The 19,065-nt window shown below is 43.6% G+C and overlaps 1 protein-coding gene across 1 annotated transcript in view; it reads left to right on the plus strand.

Moving 5' to 3' along the window:
* mtor (mechanistic target of rapamycin kinase) overlaps window positions 1-19,065 on the plus strand; it is a 400,677-nt gene that overhangs the window by 90,891 nt on the left and 290,721 nt on the right. Inside the window, exon 18 of the mRNA XM_056274929.1 lies at window positions 2,639-2,768. Within this exon, the coding sequence (XP_056130904.1) occupies window positions 2,639-2,768 (130 nt within the window). The remainder of the gene's footprint in view (window positions 1-2,638; window positions 2,769-19,065) is intronic.

A 19,065-nucleotide genomic window follows, 5' to 3' on the forward strand; every position in this document is an offset into this window, starting at 1 on the left:
GGATGATCCGATGTGGCGCCCCCTAACGGAAGCAGCTGAAAGTAGTAGTAGTAGTAGCAGTAGTAGTAGTAGTAGTAGTAGTAGTAGTTGGCTTGTACACTGGGTTGTGTTCTGGCAACTGTGGTTAGGAGGTGTGCGCTTCTGGTGTCATTTAGCTGGGGAGGAGTAGCTTTGAATGTTGTGTGTACAAACCGCAACCAACAAATCCTACTCATTCTGCCTTTATGGATACCAGAGGGCGTTCTATGTGTACTACTTCTATACAGAGTAGAAGAAGGGAATGGTTGTTTCTCCCAGGTGTTGTTTAACAGGTGACACCTTGGGAAGTTTTCTCCTGTTCATTCTTTGTGAATAACAGCCTCTGTTTTCTGATTCACTCTGCTTTGTCATGCTTTGTATTAGCTGTAATGAAGTCCATTCAATCAGTTCCTCTTTTGAAATGTTGAACTAATGTTAAATACAAAGTATCACTTCATGCAGCTCATTTACAGCAAGGACCTTTGAGCTGAGCATCCATGCCTTTCGTTAGATTCCCGGCGACATTTTGATTTTGTTTGATTTAGATTTATACATTCCACTACCATCGCACCAGAGACTGGAGTACATTCTGGAGTGTGGGCGATTTGGTGTCAAAGCACAGCTGACTGTCTGCTGCCAATTTTTGATGCACCCTCTATTGACAAAATTAATTTTTTTCCACTCAGAAGTATTGCTCCATCATGGCATAAGGATAAAAAGTTTGATGAATAATATACTTAACATATATGCTGTTGGTTCGCAACTCAGTTCTCGTACCCCCGTCCTGTAGATCTTCTTCATTCTACCTTGCATAGGCAGCCCTTTTTGTACTTATTCTTTCAGCACTTTATAATGTCAGATTTGGCATGCCCGGCATAATTAAGTGCTAAAGTGTTTTGGTTACCTATAAACAGGTCCACCTATGCAGGGCAACAAAGAAAATCTGCAGGACAGGGGGCATGGGGACTGAGTTGACCTCAACTCCTTCCTGAGTTGTTAATGTTCATAAAGAGTCATAAAATGTTTTTATATCAGTCAGTCTTTACAGTATCTATCTTTATGGTACTTAAAGTATTGGATTTATGAAAAAAATGTTTTGTTGGTTTCACGTTTCATGATAATTGGGAGGAGCAGAAGTTAATGTATTTATTTGCTTTCTTGCCAAAGTGACTTGATCCCTTTCAGTTAAAAAGGGAGAGGGTCAATCCAGAATGAAATCCACGGTGCCTTGTACTGGCAGGCCTTATTGTGCTCACCCAATCATAATTCAGTTATGTCAGATTTGGCCCACATGACATAGTATGGTCGGTTGAGGAATGACAAGCAGCTCCGACTATGCAGGTTAACCAAGAACATTACAGGACAGGTGGCGTGAGAAGCAAGTTGAGAAGCATCGGATATGTAGCCTATATGTTAAGTATTTCCTCAGAACTCAGAAAACTATGGCATGATATCAGCGTGAGAAAGCAATACTTCTGTGCAGAAAACATTTATTTTTGTCATGGAGGGCGCATCAAAATTTGCACCTGTCAGTCAGCTGTGCTTTGACACTAGATCACCCGCAGTCTAGAATATCAGTGTCTGTTGGGTCTGTTGTGACAGTAGCGTAACATACACTGAAACAGGAACAAAATGTTGCCAGAAAACTAACGAAAGGCATAGATGCTCAGCGAGTGAGCTGCTCTGCATTTAACATTATTTTTTTGAAGATAGGAATGGACTGAATGGACTCTGTTACAGTTACTGTGAAGCGTTGCAAAGGAGAGTGAATCAGAAAACAGTGAGGCTGTTATTCAAACAGTAGGAACAGGAGAAAAGTGAACAGTGTTGTGCAACAGCTGAGAGAAGTACCCCCATCCGCTCCCCTTCCACTCTTCACAAGAGTAGTAAACACAGAGCTCTCCCTGGTGTCCACAAGGTGCTTCTGCAATGCAGCCCACTTCAGGCCCAACCTGCTTGCTTTAATTGATGGGAGGTCCCCGTCTCTTCATTTGACAAAGGTTTTACACCGGATGCCCTCCCTGATGCAACCCTCCCCATTTCTGTGGGCTCGGGACCGGCACTAAGGATGCACTGCCTTGTGCAAGCTGGGTTATTTACACACAGCTCCAAACAGAAAATGAAAACGTCAAATGGAAATGCGGAAATGAAAAAAGAAAAGGGCTACTGTGTTTCTTGCAGGTCATTTTCCATTTTAATTGTTTTTTTTTTTTTTGAGGTTTTCTTTGCCGTGTTCAAATGCTATTTTCAATTTAAGTTTTTCTGTTTTTTCCTTCAAGTATTCAACTTCACTTTCTATTTTCAAGTTGCTATTTCATGATATCCATTTGTCATTCCAATAATACATTTTTGTTTTTGTGTTTATTTTTTCATTTTGACTTTTGATTATGAGCTGATTAGCTCTAGTATTATAGTAAAATATAATTTATTTACCATTTTCTCTTATTTTTCATATAGGGTGAAAATTTCCTCATTACATACCAGCTTGCATTGAAATGCTTTTACTGTGATATCCCAACTACCATTAAACATTTAACTTAGATTTATATAATTATCAGGATTGGCACCACCAAATGAACAGGGGATGGGCTACTATTTATCTACCGTGTTTATCCACCAGGCTATACGTGTTCTGGGATTGCTGGGAGCCCTGGACCCCTACAAGCATAAAGTGAACATAGGCATGATCGATCAGTCGCGAGATGCCTCCGCAGTAAGCCTCTCCGAGTCAAAGTCCAGTCAGGACTCAGGTAGGCCCCTCACTGTGTGTAGCATGAAGACATTCATGAACACACACACACACACACACACACACACACACACACACACACACACACAAGGCAGAAACCGTGATGCAAATATTTTGCCAAATATGCCTTGAGTATTTCAACCCTGTGTCTCTTTAAAGCAGAGCCAGTGAATGTCTTGGTGCAGTAGAAGCTGCAAAGTCATCAGACCATTAAGAGACTCTTTCTAAGGCAAGATTCATGGTTCCACATCAAGGTGATGATGGGGCCATGTAATAGGTGCTTACAGTGTAGGATTTGATTAATACTACTGCATGGATGCAGCCAGTAGGCTGTTATTGTAGCACTGGTACAAAATAGATGGCAGTGTTGTGTATGCCTCACCATAGCGTGGGGATAAATCTGGTGCTGAAGTAAGAAAGTAGTTGTGTTTACATTCTCTCACATTCACTGGTAATAAAGGCAGCAAATAGAAGAATTGAAATGAAAATGGCTTTGCTAGATGAGTAAAAAGAGCCAGCTGTGTTGGCAGTATTGAGAAGAACAAAATTACGTTGAAAGAGGAGATGGTTTGTTCAAACGAGTGAACAATTTTGAGTAAAGAGGAAAGGTGAATTTGCTGTCATACGCCGGCACCAGGAACAGATAACAGGTAAATAGCCCAAACAAACCAAACACATCACTGGTCTTGCATTGTCCCAGTAGCTGCCTTAGCCTCAATTCAGTTACATTTTTGTGGAGGGGACTGTAGTGTACGACAGAACCCCATGCATAGCTAAGGAGACAGTGCTGTAGCCCCACAGTCACATGGATGCAGAACCATAAATCAGGCATAATCATCGCCTTGTTAACACGTTCACATAATAGGCTAACACTTCTGTGGGGTTGTTGCGTTGCTTTTCATTCTACACTGCCTTTGTGAGCTTAATTTATAGGGTGGAGCAACATATTTCTGCAGCTTTGTCCGTTTTGCTCTCATCTCATTGGATTTTGTGGCTGTTTTTCTTTTTTTCTTTTTTGTGAACTTTGTTTATTAGACTTTCCACACATGTAACAGCAATAAAATAAAACACTTGTAATTTACAATGTGTTATTAAGTTGCAATAAGAAAAAAAATGGACAAATAATTAAAAAATAAATGAATAAAATAAAATAAAAATGATGTAAACATGGTCAGTTTTCACAGGTCTTAGTGAAATCAATATATTGATCAAGTACTTGTCTCAGACATCATTACATAGTTATATTACATCTTTACCCTATAGGCTAAAAGTATTACCGATATGGCCTTTATTCAGGAATAACTGGGGAAGTAAGTTTTTCTGCATACGTGAAGAAAAGGCACCATATTTTTCCAAAATTCTCGAAAGAGCCTTTCATTATATGTTTTTTTTTTAGTTTTACATGATTGAAAGTATCCTTGATCCATAATGTGTGAGAAGGGGGTGTTGGTGATTTCCATATTTGTCAATATCAGATGTCTAGCCAGTAAGCTGACAAAGTCTATGAGATCTGCCTTGCAATTAGAGAATGGTAATGGTGCTGGAATGATCCCAAATCGAGCTGTGATAGATTTCTATTTATCCCAGAAGGGCAATTCAGTTCCACAGTCTACCCAGACCATACACAAACTCACAGACAAGTGGCAATCAGCAGTATGTCAGAGACAATAAAAAGATTAGTACATGGGCAAGAAATGCACACCGGCACCCTCTTGTGGCCATGCATGCAGACTCACACGAGGACTGGGCGACGGATAAAAATTCACATAAGTTAAAAGAATAGAATAAATAAATAAATGAAGCATTCTAAGATGCATTGCATGTAACATTCCAATACAACATTCAGTGAACGTACAGGCCCACAAGCCATGTGAGAAACAGACAAGGTATAAACCAGCTATTGTGGTTTAAAACAAGATAAAGCATTCATTCAAAATCCCTACTCTTGGCATTTAACAGCCTGATAGCAGAAGGAATGAAGAACTTAGAATAGCAATTTGTTTTCCTAGGAGGCACCTTATAGCGCTGGCCTGAGGGCATTACAGTGAATTCGCTGGACAGGACATGGTTAGATTGGCTGATAATTATTTTTACTTTCTGGGCCACATGTTTCTCCCAGAGGGAGCACAAGTCCCTCTGCTGGACTCCGATTATCTTGGAGCAGACCTTAATGATACTGTTTAGACTGTTCCTGTCCTTCACAGACAATCCATTAAACCAACAAATAGAGGAAAAGTGAAAAGTCTTTCAATAAATGACTGGTAGAAAATACATGATATGGTGTTACAGCCATTAAGGGAGTTCAGCTTCCGCAGTAAGTGAATTCTTTGTTGTCCACACTCGACAATCGAATCTGTGTTCACATGAGTTGGGAGTCGAACACGGTTCCCAAGTACTTTTAAGTGTCAATATTTTGAACATCCTCGCCATGTATAGTGCTAGCTTTGGGTTTATCACTGTTTCTCCTAAAATCAATGATAGCATTAGGTTTGATCTGCATCCCAGTTATTTCTGACAGCAAACTGATAATCTCTATCCAGCAGTTGTATAGGGATGGACACAACCAGAACATATGAATGTAGTTCGCAGGAAATTGATGACGTCTCTCAAATATGGAGTCAACATTATCATATGAGAAAAAGAGAACAAATCTCTTTATCTCTTATCATAATTTTTTTTTTTGGATTCCCGCCCCCCCACACCTTTTCTCCCCAATTGTACTTGGCCAATTACCCTGTTTTCCGAGTCGTCCCCAGTCGCTGCTCCACCCCCTCTGCTGATCCGGGGGTGGGGGTGGGGGGGGCTGCAGACTACCACATGCCTCCTCCGATACATGTGGAATCGCCAGCAGCTTCTTTTCACCTGACAGTGAGGAGTTTCACCAGTGGGATGTGGCACATGGGAGGATCATGCTATTCCCCCCAGTTCCCCCTCCCCTCCCGAACAGGCGCCCCAACCAACCAGAGGAGGCGCTAGTGCAGCGACCAGGACACATACACATATCCGGCTTCCCACCTGCAGACATGGCCAATTGTGTCTGTACTGGAGCTGCAACGATTAGTCGACATAATCGACGACGTCGATCATAAAAACTCGTCGACGCAGAATTTTAGCTTCGACGCGTCGTATAAAAACAATCAGAGCCAGTAACGTTAACTCAAAACCGCACAAATGTTCATTTGTAACTGCAATGCCCTATAGGAAGTGCTGGGGGCAGTATCGCTTCCATCGTCTGATATAACTGCATTTTGCATGAACGACGAAGAGAAGAAGAAAGCGTATGAACGATGGCGGAAAGGAGAGCGAATGAGGCTAATGAAGAGCAAAAACCAGCGAGACCGAGACTATCAAAAGTCTGGGAGTATTTCACAGATGACAAGCCAAAGAAGTCAGTTAAATGCAGAATATGCAAAGCCGAATTGGCATTCCACAGCAGCACTACGGCGATGCACGAGCATTTGAAACGCAAGCACCCTGGAGCCACGATGATTGCTACTTCGGATCATGGGTAAGTTTAGCTAGTTAGCCACAGTATCGTAATGTTTACGTTAGCTTAAGTTACATGTTGGAAAACAGAACGTCTCAAGGGTGATGCTTGCTAAGCGAACGCTATTTCAGTTATGTGGATTCTGCGTATCCACCAACGAGCTGTATGTAACATTAGCTAAACAGCACCAAGCTTGCAGCATAGCACACTACAGCTTAGAGTTGTTTAGCTCCGTCATTTATCACCGAGTGTCGTGTTTTTGCAGACTGGAGTATTAACTAGCTAAGTTAAGATTGCTAACGTTAGCTAAATGTTAACGGGTTCTAACATTCACTGACTCTGCAGTAACTTACGCTATGAGCTCTAGGTTTCTTTTTTTTCAGTTGAAAAAAATTGAACTTTTTGGGCTAAAGCGCAGGCAAGACTGCAGAGACGGGGAACGTTAGCACCATCTAACATTAGCTAGCTATCTTACTTAGCTAGTCAATCTGCAGTCTGCAAAAACACGACACGGTGCTAACGTGAGCTGTCTGTAGCCTAGACAGTCAACTAGCTTTCACAGTGCGCTCTAATCAGCTGTAGCTTGTCGTAGCGTTAGCTAGTTAGACTGGGTTGGAGCATATCAATAATTCAGTTGTAAGATATTTATTCATTTAAATGGTTTAATTGGTATTAGGCAGTACACTAAGATAAACTGATACCATAGCCTACAACTTGTGATGATAATTAATACAGCTTTCTGTTTTGTTCTCTTTCTATTTTAGTACTAAGCAAAGGCGTGTGGATGAGTTCATCCTGAAGAGAGGCTCATGCACCCCTCAAATGGCTGGAGTCTTAACAGAGAGCATCCTCAACATGCTCGTCAATGACATGAGACCAATATCCATGGTTGAAGATGGGGGATTTAAGCAGATGGTCACCACATTCCATCCAGGTTACACCTTACCTTCCAGAACTCATTTTACTAAGCTTATGGAGGGAAAGTATGAAGCTACTTTTGGTAAGGTTAAAGATGCTCTTAAAGCAACCAAGAACAAGATTGCCCTGACAACTGATGTCTGGACCAGTGTCGCGACAGAGGCATATCTTGGCATCACCTGTCACTTTATAAGTGATGACTGGGAGCTCACTAGCTTCTGCCTTACAACCATGCCACTCGAAGAACGGCACACTGGACCCAACATTGCTGCATGGATTGAGCAGGCTGTGGAAAGGTTTGAGATCCCTCCAAGCAAGATTGTGGCAGTTGTTCATGACAATGGCTCCAATGTCGTACTGGCTGCAAACATCTTGCAGGAAAAACATGGGTGGGTGTCTATCCGCTGTGCAGGCCACACTTTACAGTTGGTGATCAATCGTGCACTGAAACACCCTCAGATCAGTAAAGCACTGGGAGCAGCGAGGTGTCTCGTCGAGCACTTTAAAAGGAGCGAACTGGCTTCAAGCAAGCTTAAGACAAAGCAGAAACAGATGGGGACCCCGGAACACAAACTTGTCCAAGATGTCTCTACCAGGTGGAACAGCACCTATTATATGGTGACTCGCATGCTGGAACAGAGATGGCCACTGACTGCGACTCTGTCTGACCCGGCAGTAACACAGAGAGGGAAACAATACCTAGACCTCAAAGCTGATCAGTGGACCCTGCTAGATGAACTGGCCAAAGCTCTCCAGGCCTTTGAATGTGCCACTGTCTACTTGAGTGGTGAAAGCTATATGACAGTCTCCGCCCTGCCTCCACTAGTCAGAGGGCTTTTGAAGTCCACCCACACTGCCTATAATACAGCTCCTGTGCAGGCCTTCCAGGCGGCTGCTTCAGAGGAGACCACTGCACGCTGGTCAAGAGAGGTCACCATCACAGATGATGACCCAAGCAAACAGATCATTGCAGCTGCACTAGACCCACGATTTCGAAAACTGAAATTCCTGACACCAGAGGAGAGGTTTACTGTTCAGAATAAAGTACAAGCTCTGGCCCTACAGTCCAAGGATGGGAGTACTGTGAATAACCAGCACACCAGTGGGAATGAAGAAGCCACAGCAGCATCAGCTGACAAGGATGCCACAGACTCAGCTGAGGGAACTCCAAATAGGTCTGTTTCAGCTCTCGATTCACTGCTTGGATGTGACTCAACAGACAGTGACAGTGAGACCAATGATGAACAGGATGCACGCAACCAAGCGATCAGTAATGAAGTGCTGATGTACTTCGGAGAGCAGCCCCTCTCAAAGACAGAAAGTCCCCTGTCTTGGTGGAAATTGAATGAGGCAAAGTATCCAACCCTTGCATCACAAGCCAAATCGTTTTTGTGTATTCCAGCTACTTCTACTCCCTCTGAGTGTCTCTTCTCAGCAGCTGGGAACATCGCCTCAAAGAAGAGAGCCAGCCTCACTCCAGAGCACGTCGACATGCTCACGTTCCTGCACTGCAATTTAAAGCATTTATGAACTGCATGAGATCAGAGTAAGACACACATATACACACACACAGCTCCTCTCACTCACACACAGCAAACAAAAGACCTACAAGTCTGTCTGATCTGACTCATCCTCCCCTCCTGTTGGAGATGGTGGAGCCTAGTGAGTGGATCCACGTCCCCCTCCTGGACCAGGTTAACAGCCCCATCAGAACCGCGGTGCTGGGGCAGAGGCTGCTATTTTGAGTTACTTTTAAAACATTATTTGCACATTATCTTTACGTTTTGACTTGCACTTTAATTTGCATTGTTTAATTTATTTACTTTGTTTTTATTATGATTGATAATGCATTGACTTTCATTTGTATTATTTAATGTATTTATTTAGTTTTCATTATGATTGATGATGCATTTGATTAAACAAGTAGCTCCAAAACAAGTTCCAAATTCAAATGTTTCATGAGTCATTATTTTAATTCGCTATGGGATCGTGTTATGTTAAGACAGAGACACAGGGCGACATTCACAGGTGTGCAGACTTAAGCATGTGAGGTAAAACATGCACTGGAGCCCGGAAGAGGATCCGCGCCCTCAGGAAGCAGAGATGGAGGGTGTGAAAGAAATAATCGTTAGATTAGTCGACTAATCGAAAAAATAATCGACAGATTAGTCGACTACCAAAATAATCGTTAGTTGCAGGCCTAGTCTGTACGGACACTCGACCAAGCCAGAGGTAACACGGGGATTCAAACTGGCGATCCCCATGTCAGTAGGCAGTGGAATAGACAGCCACGCCAACCGGATGCCCCACAATCGAAAGTATTTTTGACATAGTATCAAAGTAGTTCTGCCAAAAACAAGATGATTATCGACAAGAATATAACATATGGGTCAGATTGCAAGATGAAGTGTGACATTTGTCACAACGGTCAGTAATATTTGGATAAATTTATGACAATCTAGTTTTGGAAAAATTAATCCTAAACAATACCTGTGTGAGATGAGCAAAAGTTGAGCTCTTGTGAATTTTGTTTAGAGCACCATCCCACAAGTTTTCCTCCAGGTTCAACCCCATTTCATGATCTCAGGCTGCCTTGGCTTTGGTAGCTGATGAACTGTCATAGGGTAGGAGTTTGTTATAAACCTTTGACATGAGTGACTTTTGAAAGAGGTCGGAGCTGAGAAACTCATCCCTCAGTTGAAGTGGGGAGGGAAAAGTTTTAAACAAATATTTAACGTAGTGTCTAAAATATCGAAAGTGATTTGAAAATGGGAGATAAAATTCACTTGATATATCTGCAAAGTTATGAAAAATACCATCCTTACTCTGGTCTTTAAAAAATTTCAGACCTTTATCATGCCATACAGAAGAGGTGGGGGTCTTTAAATGTGGGTTGAAATAAATGATTCCTCAGTAAGGGATCTGAGGTAGATGCCGAAATAAATTTGAAATGCCTCCTGAATTGGTACCAGATTTTGGGAGCAGATTGTATCACTCGGTTATTTGTAGAGCCCAGAGGGGTTGGTTGGAATAGAAGAGGTAAGTAAAGCTATTATGGAAGATGAAACACAAGACAGTGCCTCTAACTTACACTATGGCAGATCCATTGATTTAAACCAAAATGAAATTGTGTGGATGTGTGTTGCCCAATAATACAATTGGAAATTTGGTAAAGATTTAATTTGCTTTGAATTTGCACCATTGAATTTGCATCTTTGAAGTTCAGATTTACGGATTCTGGGTGCCTTTCCACACCATAGAAAGCTAGAAATAGCTTGATCAATTGTTCTAAAAAACTTGTCAGCAGGAATAGGGGGAGACATTGGAACAGAAACAGGAATTTTGGCAATACATTCATTTTAACTTTTAATTCTTCCAATCAATGACAAAGGTAAGTAAATTTCTCCATCTTTGAAGGTCAGAATTAATTTTAGACACTAAAAGGGCAATTGGCAGAAAAGGGGAGGTTAATGTTCTGGTTACATTGATCCCCAGGTATTTTAAAGCCAGAGGGGCTCAATTTAAAAGGGATATCAGACTGTTTAAGTTGTAATGCCGGAGCATTGATAAGAAAGCATTCAATCTTGGAGATGTTTACTTTATAGCCTGAGAAGGAGCCAAATCTCCGAAGGATGGATAAAACAGTTGGTATAGAATGGTTTGAATCTGAGACAAACAGCAGTAACTCATCAGCATAAAGTGATAGCCTGAATTCCATGCCCTATCGTGATATCCCAGTAAAAATGGGAGAGGACCTTATAAAGATTGACAAGGGCTCTATTGCTAGCACAAACAATAGGGGGATAAGGGACAACCTTTATGGTTGCCATGAAACAAAGTGAAAAACCTGGATTTAATACCTTTGGTGGAGATACTCACTTGTGGAGATGTTTTAAGTAGACGTATCCAGGATCTAAATACATTTTCTGGCCTGAATTTATTTGGTATAGTAAACAAGTAATCTTATTCAACCTTTTCGAAAACTTTTTCAGTGTCCACTGAAACCACTACTTTGGGATCGTTGTGGTAGTTGTAGAATAAATAATATTCAAGAGGGTATGGACATTATAGGACAGCTGGCGCCCCTTTATAAATCGGGTTTGTTCATCTGAAACAATAGTTCAGAGGATATTTTCTAAGCAATGGGCCAGAGCCTTAGCTAGGCTCTTAGCATCCAAATTTATTAAGGAAAGAGGTCTGTAAGAGCTGCAGAGATTTGGGTCTTTGTCTTTTTTAGAAGCAGACTTATGTCGGCTTGTCTTAAAGTAGGAGGGAGAGATCCTTGTTGCAATGATTCCTTGTAAACAGAATACAAACGTGGGACCAGATTAACCTGAGATCTTTTAAAAAATTCAATTGGAAATCTGTCAGGGCCAGGAGCTTTATTGTTTTGCATGATTTTCATAGCGAGGATGATTTCCACTACAGTTAATGGTGAATCGAGTTCTTTAGCAACCTCAGGGTTTATAACAGGGAAATTGAGACTATCTAAGAAAGAAGTCATTTCGGTGGTGTCAGATGGAGATTCAGACCTTTATATAAAGAAGAATAAAACGAGCAAAAGACAGAGTTGATGGTGGTGGGGTCAATATGCAATGTGCCTGATCAGTCTTTTATCTTAGGGATCATATGAGAGGCTGCCTGGTGACATAGTAGTTGGTGAGCCAGGAGCCAGCTTGCCTTATCGTCATGCTCATAGTATGTGGAGCGTGAATGTAAAAGAAGGCACTCTGCATCAGTGGTTGTGAAGAGATCAAATTCAGTCTGTAAATCAACATGACATTTGAGTAAACTGGGAGAGGGGCAAGTAGCAAGTTCTTAATCCAATTCACTAATGTTAACAAAGAGCTCTTGCAGTTTGGCTTAACAGGTTTTATTCAAATGTGCCGAGTAGGAGATAATTTGACTCCGTAGGTACGCTTTCAGTGATTCCCGCAGCAGTGAGAAAGACATGTTTCGTCTTGTTCTGACCTATAGCAATAAAATCATCAATTGAGGCTGCGAAAGAATTTATTGAATTTATTGTCTGACAAAAGCAAAGTGTTGAACCTCCATAATGCTGGTGGCATTATGGATGGCAGCGTGAATTCACTCACATTTGCAGCACCCAGTACCGGTGTAGGAGATGGTGGCGCAGACTTACATTTGCGGCGGCCTCACCCAGTACCATCCATGCAGTGTCATTGTCTACATCTGTCCACATCTTCGTTTTCCTCTCTTGCTTTGTCTTCACACCGTCCAACCTGAACTGTCCCTCTAATATACTTATTCCTAATCCTGTCCTTCTTTGTCACTCCCAAAGAAAATCTTACTGTCTTCAACTCTGCCACCTCCAGCTCTGCCTCCTGTCTTTTCGTCAGTGCCACCATCTTAAAACCATACAACATAGCTGGTCTCACTACCATCTTGTAAACCTTCCCTTTAACTCTTGCTGGTACCCTTTTGTCGAAAATCACTCCTGTCACGCTTCTCCACCCACTCCACCCTGTTTGCACTCTCTTCGTTACCTCTCTTCCGCACTCCCGGTTACTTTGAACAGTTGCCCTCAAGTATTGAAACTCATCTGCCTTTGTCACCTCCACTCCTTGCATCCTCACCATTCTACGTCCTCCTTCTCATTCACACATATACTATATTCCATCTTACTCCTGCTGACTTTCATTCCTCTTCTCTCCAGTGCATACCTCCACTTCTCCAGGCTCTGCTCGACCTGCTCCCTACTCTCGCTACAGATCACAAAGTCATCCGGGAACATCATAGTCCACGGCGACTCCTGCCTGATCTCGTCCGTCAACCTGTCCATCACCATTGCAAACAAAAAGGGGCTCAGAGCTGATCTTTGATGTAATCCCACCTCCATCGTGAAACCCTCCATCATTCCTGACACACACCTGCACCACTCATCCTTCACCACTTACATACTTCTCTGCCACTCCCGACTTCCTTATATACATTACGTAACCTCTTCTCTCGGCACCCTGTCATATGCTTTCTCTGAATCCACAAAGACACAATGTATCTCCTTCTGACCTTCTCTATACTCCTCCATTAACATTCTCAAAGCAAACACCACACCTGTAGTGCTGTTTCATGGCATGAAGCCATACTGCCGCTCACAAATATCACCTCTCCTCTTAACCTAGCTTCTATTACTCTTTCCCATATCTTCATGCTGTGGGTGATCAACTTTTTTCCTCTGTAATTGCTGCAGGTCTGAAAATCACCCTCACGCCTGAAAATCGGTACCAGTATGCTTCTTCTCCACTCCTCAGGCATCCTGTCACTTTCTAAGATTGTGTTGAACAATCTAGTTAAAAACTCCACTGCCATCTCTCCTAAACATCTCCATGCCTCCACAGGTATGTCATCTGGACATCTGGACCAATCGCCTTTCCACTCTTCGTCCTCTTCATAACTGTCCTCACTTCCTCCTTGCTAATCCACTGCACTTCCTGATTTATTATCTCCACATCATCCAACCTTCTCTCTCTCTCATTTTCTCCATTCATCAGCCCCTCAAAGTACTCCTTCCACCTTCTCAACACACTCTCTTCCCTTGTCAGCACATTTCCATCTCTAGCCTTCATTGCCCTAACCTGCTGTACATCCTTCCCAGCTCGTATCGTCTGTCTAGCCAAACAGTACAAGTCCTTTTCTCCTTCCTTAGTGTCCAACCTCTCATACAACTCACCATACATGTTTTCCTTTGCCTTCGCCACCTCTCTCTTCGCTTCACGCTGCATCTCCTTGTACTCCTGTCTACTTTTTTCCATCTCTCTGACTATCCCACTTCTTCTTTGCCAACCTCTCCCTCAGTATACTTTGCTTTACTTTCTCATTCCAACACCAAGTCTCCTTGTCTTCCTTCCTCTGTCCAGATCACACACCAAGTACCTTCCTAGCTGTCTCCCTCACTATTTCTGCAGTGGTTGCCCAGCCATCCGGCAGCTCTTCACTACCACCCAGTGCCTGTCTTAACTCCTCCCTGAATGCCACACAACAGTCTTCCTTCTTCAACTTCCACCATTTGATCCTTGGCTCTGCCTTAACTCTCTGGCTCAAATTCAAATTCAAATGGCTTTATTGGCATGACGTAACACTGTACACAGTAGCGGACCATGCATTTCAGACCTAGGCCTTCGGTGAGATGTCACCTCCTCATAACTACCCAAAGACAGCCATCATATCACCTTGCTGCAATGTTTTAGTCGTAAAAGTGGTTATCATCACGATCATCACCACCATCAAGTTATTTGACACTTTTCACTTTCACAACAGCGACATGGTGTGGCAACATGGTGTAACATACAGCCTTCTGGAAGTAATCCCGCTGGGCATATGAATATGCTATTGTTACGGCCAAGGGTGTGTCCGTATAGTTTTGTGTTGCCTCCTGTATCACTCTGACTCTACATTCAGGTATCCGCCAGGTGCTCATCACCTAATCAACCGGTCAACGAATCATCCAATTTTCATCAGCTGTGCAGTCTCCCATTTAAACCCCCACATGTCTTCAGTTCACCGGCCAGCTAGTTTAGTTTGTGTGATGTAGTTACTTTGTGTTTGTAACGGCTGGCCCGTTTTTGGTTTAGTTTGCATTGTGACTATTTTGAGTTATGTTTCGCTCTTTTGGGCGAGGGGATCAAGGTAAGATGCCCATGGGCAAACACCCCATCACGTAGCTTACCTCTGTTAGACACACTAGGTTAGCAGCGGTTGCCACCTTTTTGTCTTTAGGTTTGGTGCTTTTCAGCACTGTCAAGGGTGGGTTACTTTTGTTAATAGTTTGTTTTGGCAACCGTTCGGTTCCCTTGTCCTGTCATTGTTAATAAATATATTTATTATATCTATACGTTTATGTCTCACTGTGTTGCACCCTCACCTCACTGTTACTCGGTACACTAATAGTTGCACCCTCTCCAGACCGAGGGTCGTAACAAATGGGGGCTCGTCCGGGATCTTGGCGGCTTTGGTCTGGCTAGTTGCTGTTTCCTGTAGTGTGCTGTGTTAGCGTTCGGTGTTGGGTGGTGTTGAGCACAGTGTTCATTATTGTTTAGTGTTGTTGGTGTGTTCTTGGTTTGGTGGTGGGTACGGCCGTGGCTGCTGGTCCACTTCCTTTCATCCTCTGCCATGGTGTTGGTTCTGGTGGCAGAGCTTCGTGCCGACGCGGACGAGGTCCGATGCTAGGGCGGAGCTGCCGGCCAGGCTGTTGTGGTTCGATCCCTGGTCCCCTGTGTTGCACTCGGCGTGGGTGTTGACGCCCGCCTGAGAGGCAGGCTGAGTCAGGTCTCCAGTGGGAGATTTGGGGGGCGGGATTTGTGGCAGAGAGGCTGGAGGGGAGTTGCGGACGGTAGACCTTTAAGGCTATGAGTGCGGGGCGCGCTGCGCTCTTTGCTTCCACCACCAGCTGGTCCACGCTGGCACACCTTGTGTTGTGACTGTGGTCACGAGTTGTAGCTGGCTCACCTGCGGGTCGAGCGCGGCTACGTCACTTGGCGTGGGTCGCCACGGTGACCGAGGTGTGGTCACGAGTTGTAGCTGGTTCACCTGCGGGTCGAACGCAGCTACCTCATTTGGCGTGGGTCGCCACGGTGACCGAGGTGTGGTCACTAGTTGTAGCTGGTTCACCTGCGGGTCGAACGCAGCTACGTCATTTAGCGTGGGTCGCCACCGTGACGGTGTGTGTGCTACTTTGTGTTGTCTGTCAGTAACTTGTTGTGGTTGAGGATCCACTTGGTAGGTGACCATGTGTTGGTGGGAAGGTGCTGGCCATATTTGGGTCACATTTTGGATGTAGCGGCGCTACTTGTTGTGGCTGAGGTGCTCCACCGTTTTGTTTGGTCACATGTTGCTGTTAAGTAGCACATTGTCTTGTTTTTGTTCTTGTGGGGTTTTTGTTTTGTTAACAAGCCTGTAGGGGCTTGTTTTTATGGGTGGGGGTGTTACGGCCAAGGGTGTGTCCGTATAGTTTTGTGTTGCCTCCTGTATCACTCTGACTCTACATTCAGGTATCCGCCAGGTGCTCATCACCTAATCAACCGGTCAACGAATCATCCAATTTTCATCAGCTGTGCAGTCTCCCATTTAAACCCCCACATGTCTTCAGTTCACCGGCCAGCTAGTTTAGTTTGTGTGATGTAGTTACTTTGTGTTTGTAACGTCTGGCCCGTTTTTGGTTTAGTTTGCATTGTGACTATTTTGAGTTATGTTTCGCTCTTTTGGGCGAGGGGATCAAGGTAAGATGCCCATGGGCAAACACCCCATCACGTAGCTTACCTCTGTTAGACACACTAGGTTAGCAGCGGTTGCCACCTTTTTGTCTTTAGGTTTGGTGCTTTTCAGCACTGTCAAGGGTGGGTTACTTTTGTTAATAGTTTGTTTTGGCAACCGTTCGGTTCCCTTGTCCTGTCATTGTTAATAAATATATTTATTATATCTATACGTTTATGTCTCACTGTGTTGCACCCTCACCTCACTGTTACTCGGTACACTAATAGTTGCACCCTCTCCAGACCGAGGGTCGTAACACTATCAAGAAACTCAATAAACACATCCCAGCTGGGCCACTGGGCATAAAAACAATCAAACATTAAGCAAATCAGCTAACTGTACAAAAAAATACATTTGATTCACCAGTGTTGTCTATCTGAAAACAAAATCCATTCTCCTTTCTTTCTGGATGAAATGGTCGGTCACACAGTCATAGAGCACTCCTTTGGCTTTTAAATCCATCAGTGTCCTTTTCAGTGGCAATGGAGGCCAATGCTGTGAGTCGTGTCTGTCCCGTTGTATTCCTGGAATACGTTTTTATTCTTTTAAGTGCTGAAAATGTCCTTTCAACAGATGCCGTGGTGCATTGTGTCATGCAGTTTCTTCTGTTGGAGGAACATGAGCAGGTCTGCAGGGCTCTTTCCTTGAAAATCAGCCATAGAATACATGACTGTGAGTTCTGTCTTAAGGCGGGGCAGGACGAACAGGGTCCCATGACTCTCTGTCAGTCTGGAGAAGAGAGCATTGGGAAATGTGACTTTGAATACAGGGAACTGCTGTGGATCGAGAAGGGAAAGGAAAGCAAGTTTCTCATGGTCTTTAAATCTATTTGTGATCTGGGTCTGAATGTTGTCGAAGATGTCACTGTGCAGTTTCGGTATTTTAAACGAATGTCCCTGTGCCCCTGGCCTCTCTGTCCACCTGGCTCACCTACATCACACTCAGTCCCATCATAAATCGCATCAAAACTGTCTTTCTGCTTTTCGATATTTTCACAGAACTCTTCCACTCTGGCCAGGCAGAACTGCATATCTAATGCCTTGAACTGAAGAATCCCAAACAGTACATCTGCATAAGCAAAAATCTCACAAAAAGTTGACGACAAAAAGTTGAAGTCGAAGCTGTTCAGATATGCGATATAGCCATCTGCACTGCGTACAGCAGCATCATCATATTCATCATGGTGCTCAATGGTGTACTCAAAAACCTCCCTCAGTGCATCTTTAATCTCGACCACAGTGCTGACCAACCTGGAAGTGAAGTTCCACCTTGTCGGTGCTACTCAAGGGAGTCACTGTTTACATATTTGATCTAGCAGTTTCATGCATTTCGGAGACCTGGAGAAGAATGCAGCCAGTCCAGAGAGATGTGAGAAAAATATCTTGCATTCTCTCATCTTCGCTGCACCTTGTGTCAGGACTAAATTAAGGGTGTGCACACAACAGTGGATAAATAGAGCGAGAGGGATCTGCTCTTTCACTTTAGCCTGGACTCCATTTAGACCGGATGCCATGACAGCTGCACTGTCATAACACTGGGCCACAACTTTATGCACGCACTTACACTCCTCCAGAGATTTGAGGATGAGAGCTGCAATGTCTTCTGCTCGCTTGCCCTCTGTCACATCTTCAAACTTTAAAAATCTCTCTTTGACATCACATTCAATCACATAGCGCAGCACAAGAGAAAGCTGTGCTGCATTGCTAACGTCCGTAGATTCATCGACCATAACCGCAACAAATGGTGCTTTGCTTAGCTCCTCTTTAGTTGCTTCCCCCAGTATATCACCATCAGCACTAATCAACTTGTTCAGTATTTTTCCTGAGGTGCCAGTGAATACCCTGTTGGTAGACAGGTGGTGATGCAAATCCTTGTCATGCTGGATCAAAAATGAAAGAAGCTCCAAATAATTACCTTTATTAGTTGAGTCCTTGCCCTCCTCATGATTGCGAAATGCTAACTCCTGTTTCCCCAGGACAATGACAGAATGAATCAGCTTCTTCAATATCTCCCTGTTTTGTCTCACTTTTTCATTGCACATTTCTGTTTCCCTTCTTCGCTGCTCATTCAGTTGCAGGTCCACTCTTGTGTCCCCACATGTTTTGAGTTTGACTGTTGCCTGGAGGTGTCCTGTGCTATCCTGGTGTCTTAATGCTGACTTGGTAAGACAAGCCAGGTTTTGGAAGCATGTGTAGTTCCATGACCCCTTCTCTGACGAGAAAACCAAGCACACTCAGCAGTAAAGTTTTCCGCTTTGCTCGGATCTAGTGAGCCACGGGTACCTTTCGTAGGTGGTTGCCTGGAAATGCCGCACATAAGTCTTCCCTGGTTGGGTCAGAGCCACTAACTGTGGGGTTGGTCTGCCCATCTCCACAATCCTTTGCTTTTCCCCAAACTATCATCTTGAAAATGCTGTGACTAAGAAATCTGCCACCACATCATTCACGATTTCTCCCTGAGACATTATTCTCATTCACGGCTAGCTAGCTTAGCTAACTAAATCAAAAACACAAATGCTAGCTAACATTAGCCACCAACTACAGCGATGTGCTGCAGAATGCAACCACAACGGTTTCAACCACAGACCTAGGCGCTGCTGCTGATTGGCTGAACAATTGGTCAC

This window comes from Lampris incognitus, chromosome 2, assembly GCF_029633865.1.
Source record: "Lampris incognitus isolate fLamInc1 chromosome 2, fLamInc1.hap2, whole genome shotgun sequence".
Classification (NCBI taxonomy): domain Eukaryota; kingdom Metazoa; phylum Chordata; class Actinopteri; order Lampriformes; family Lampridae; genus Lampris; species Lampris incognitus.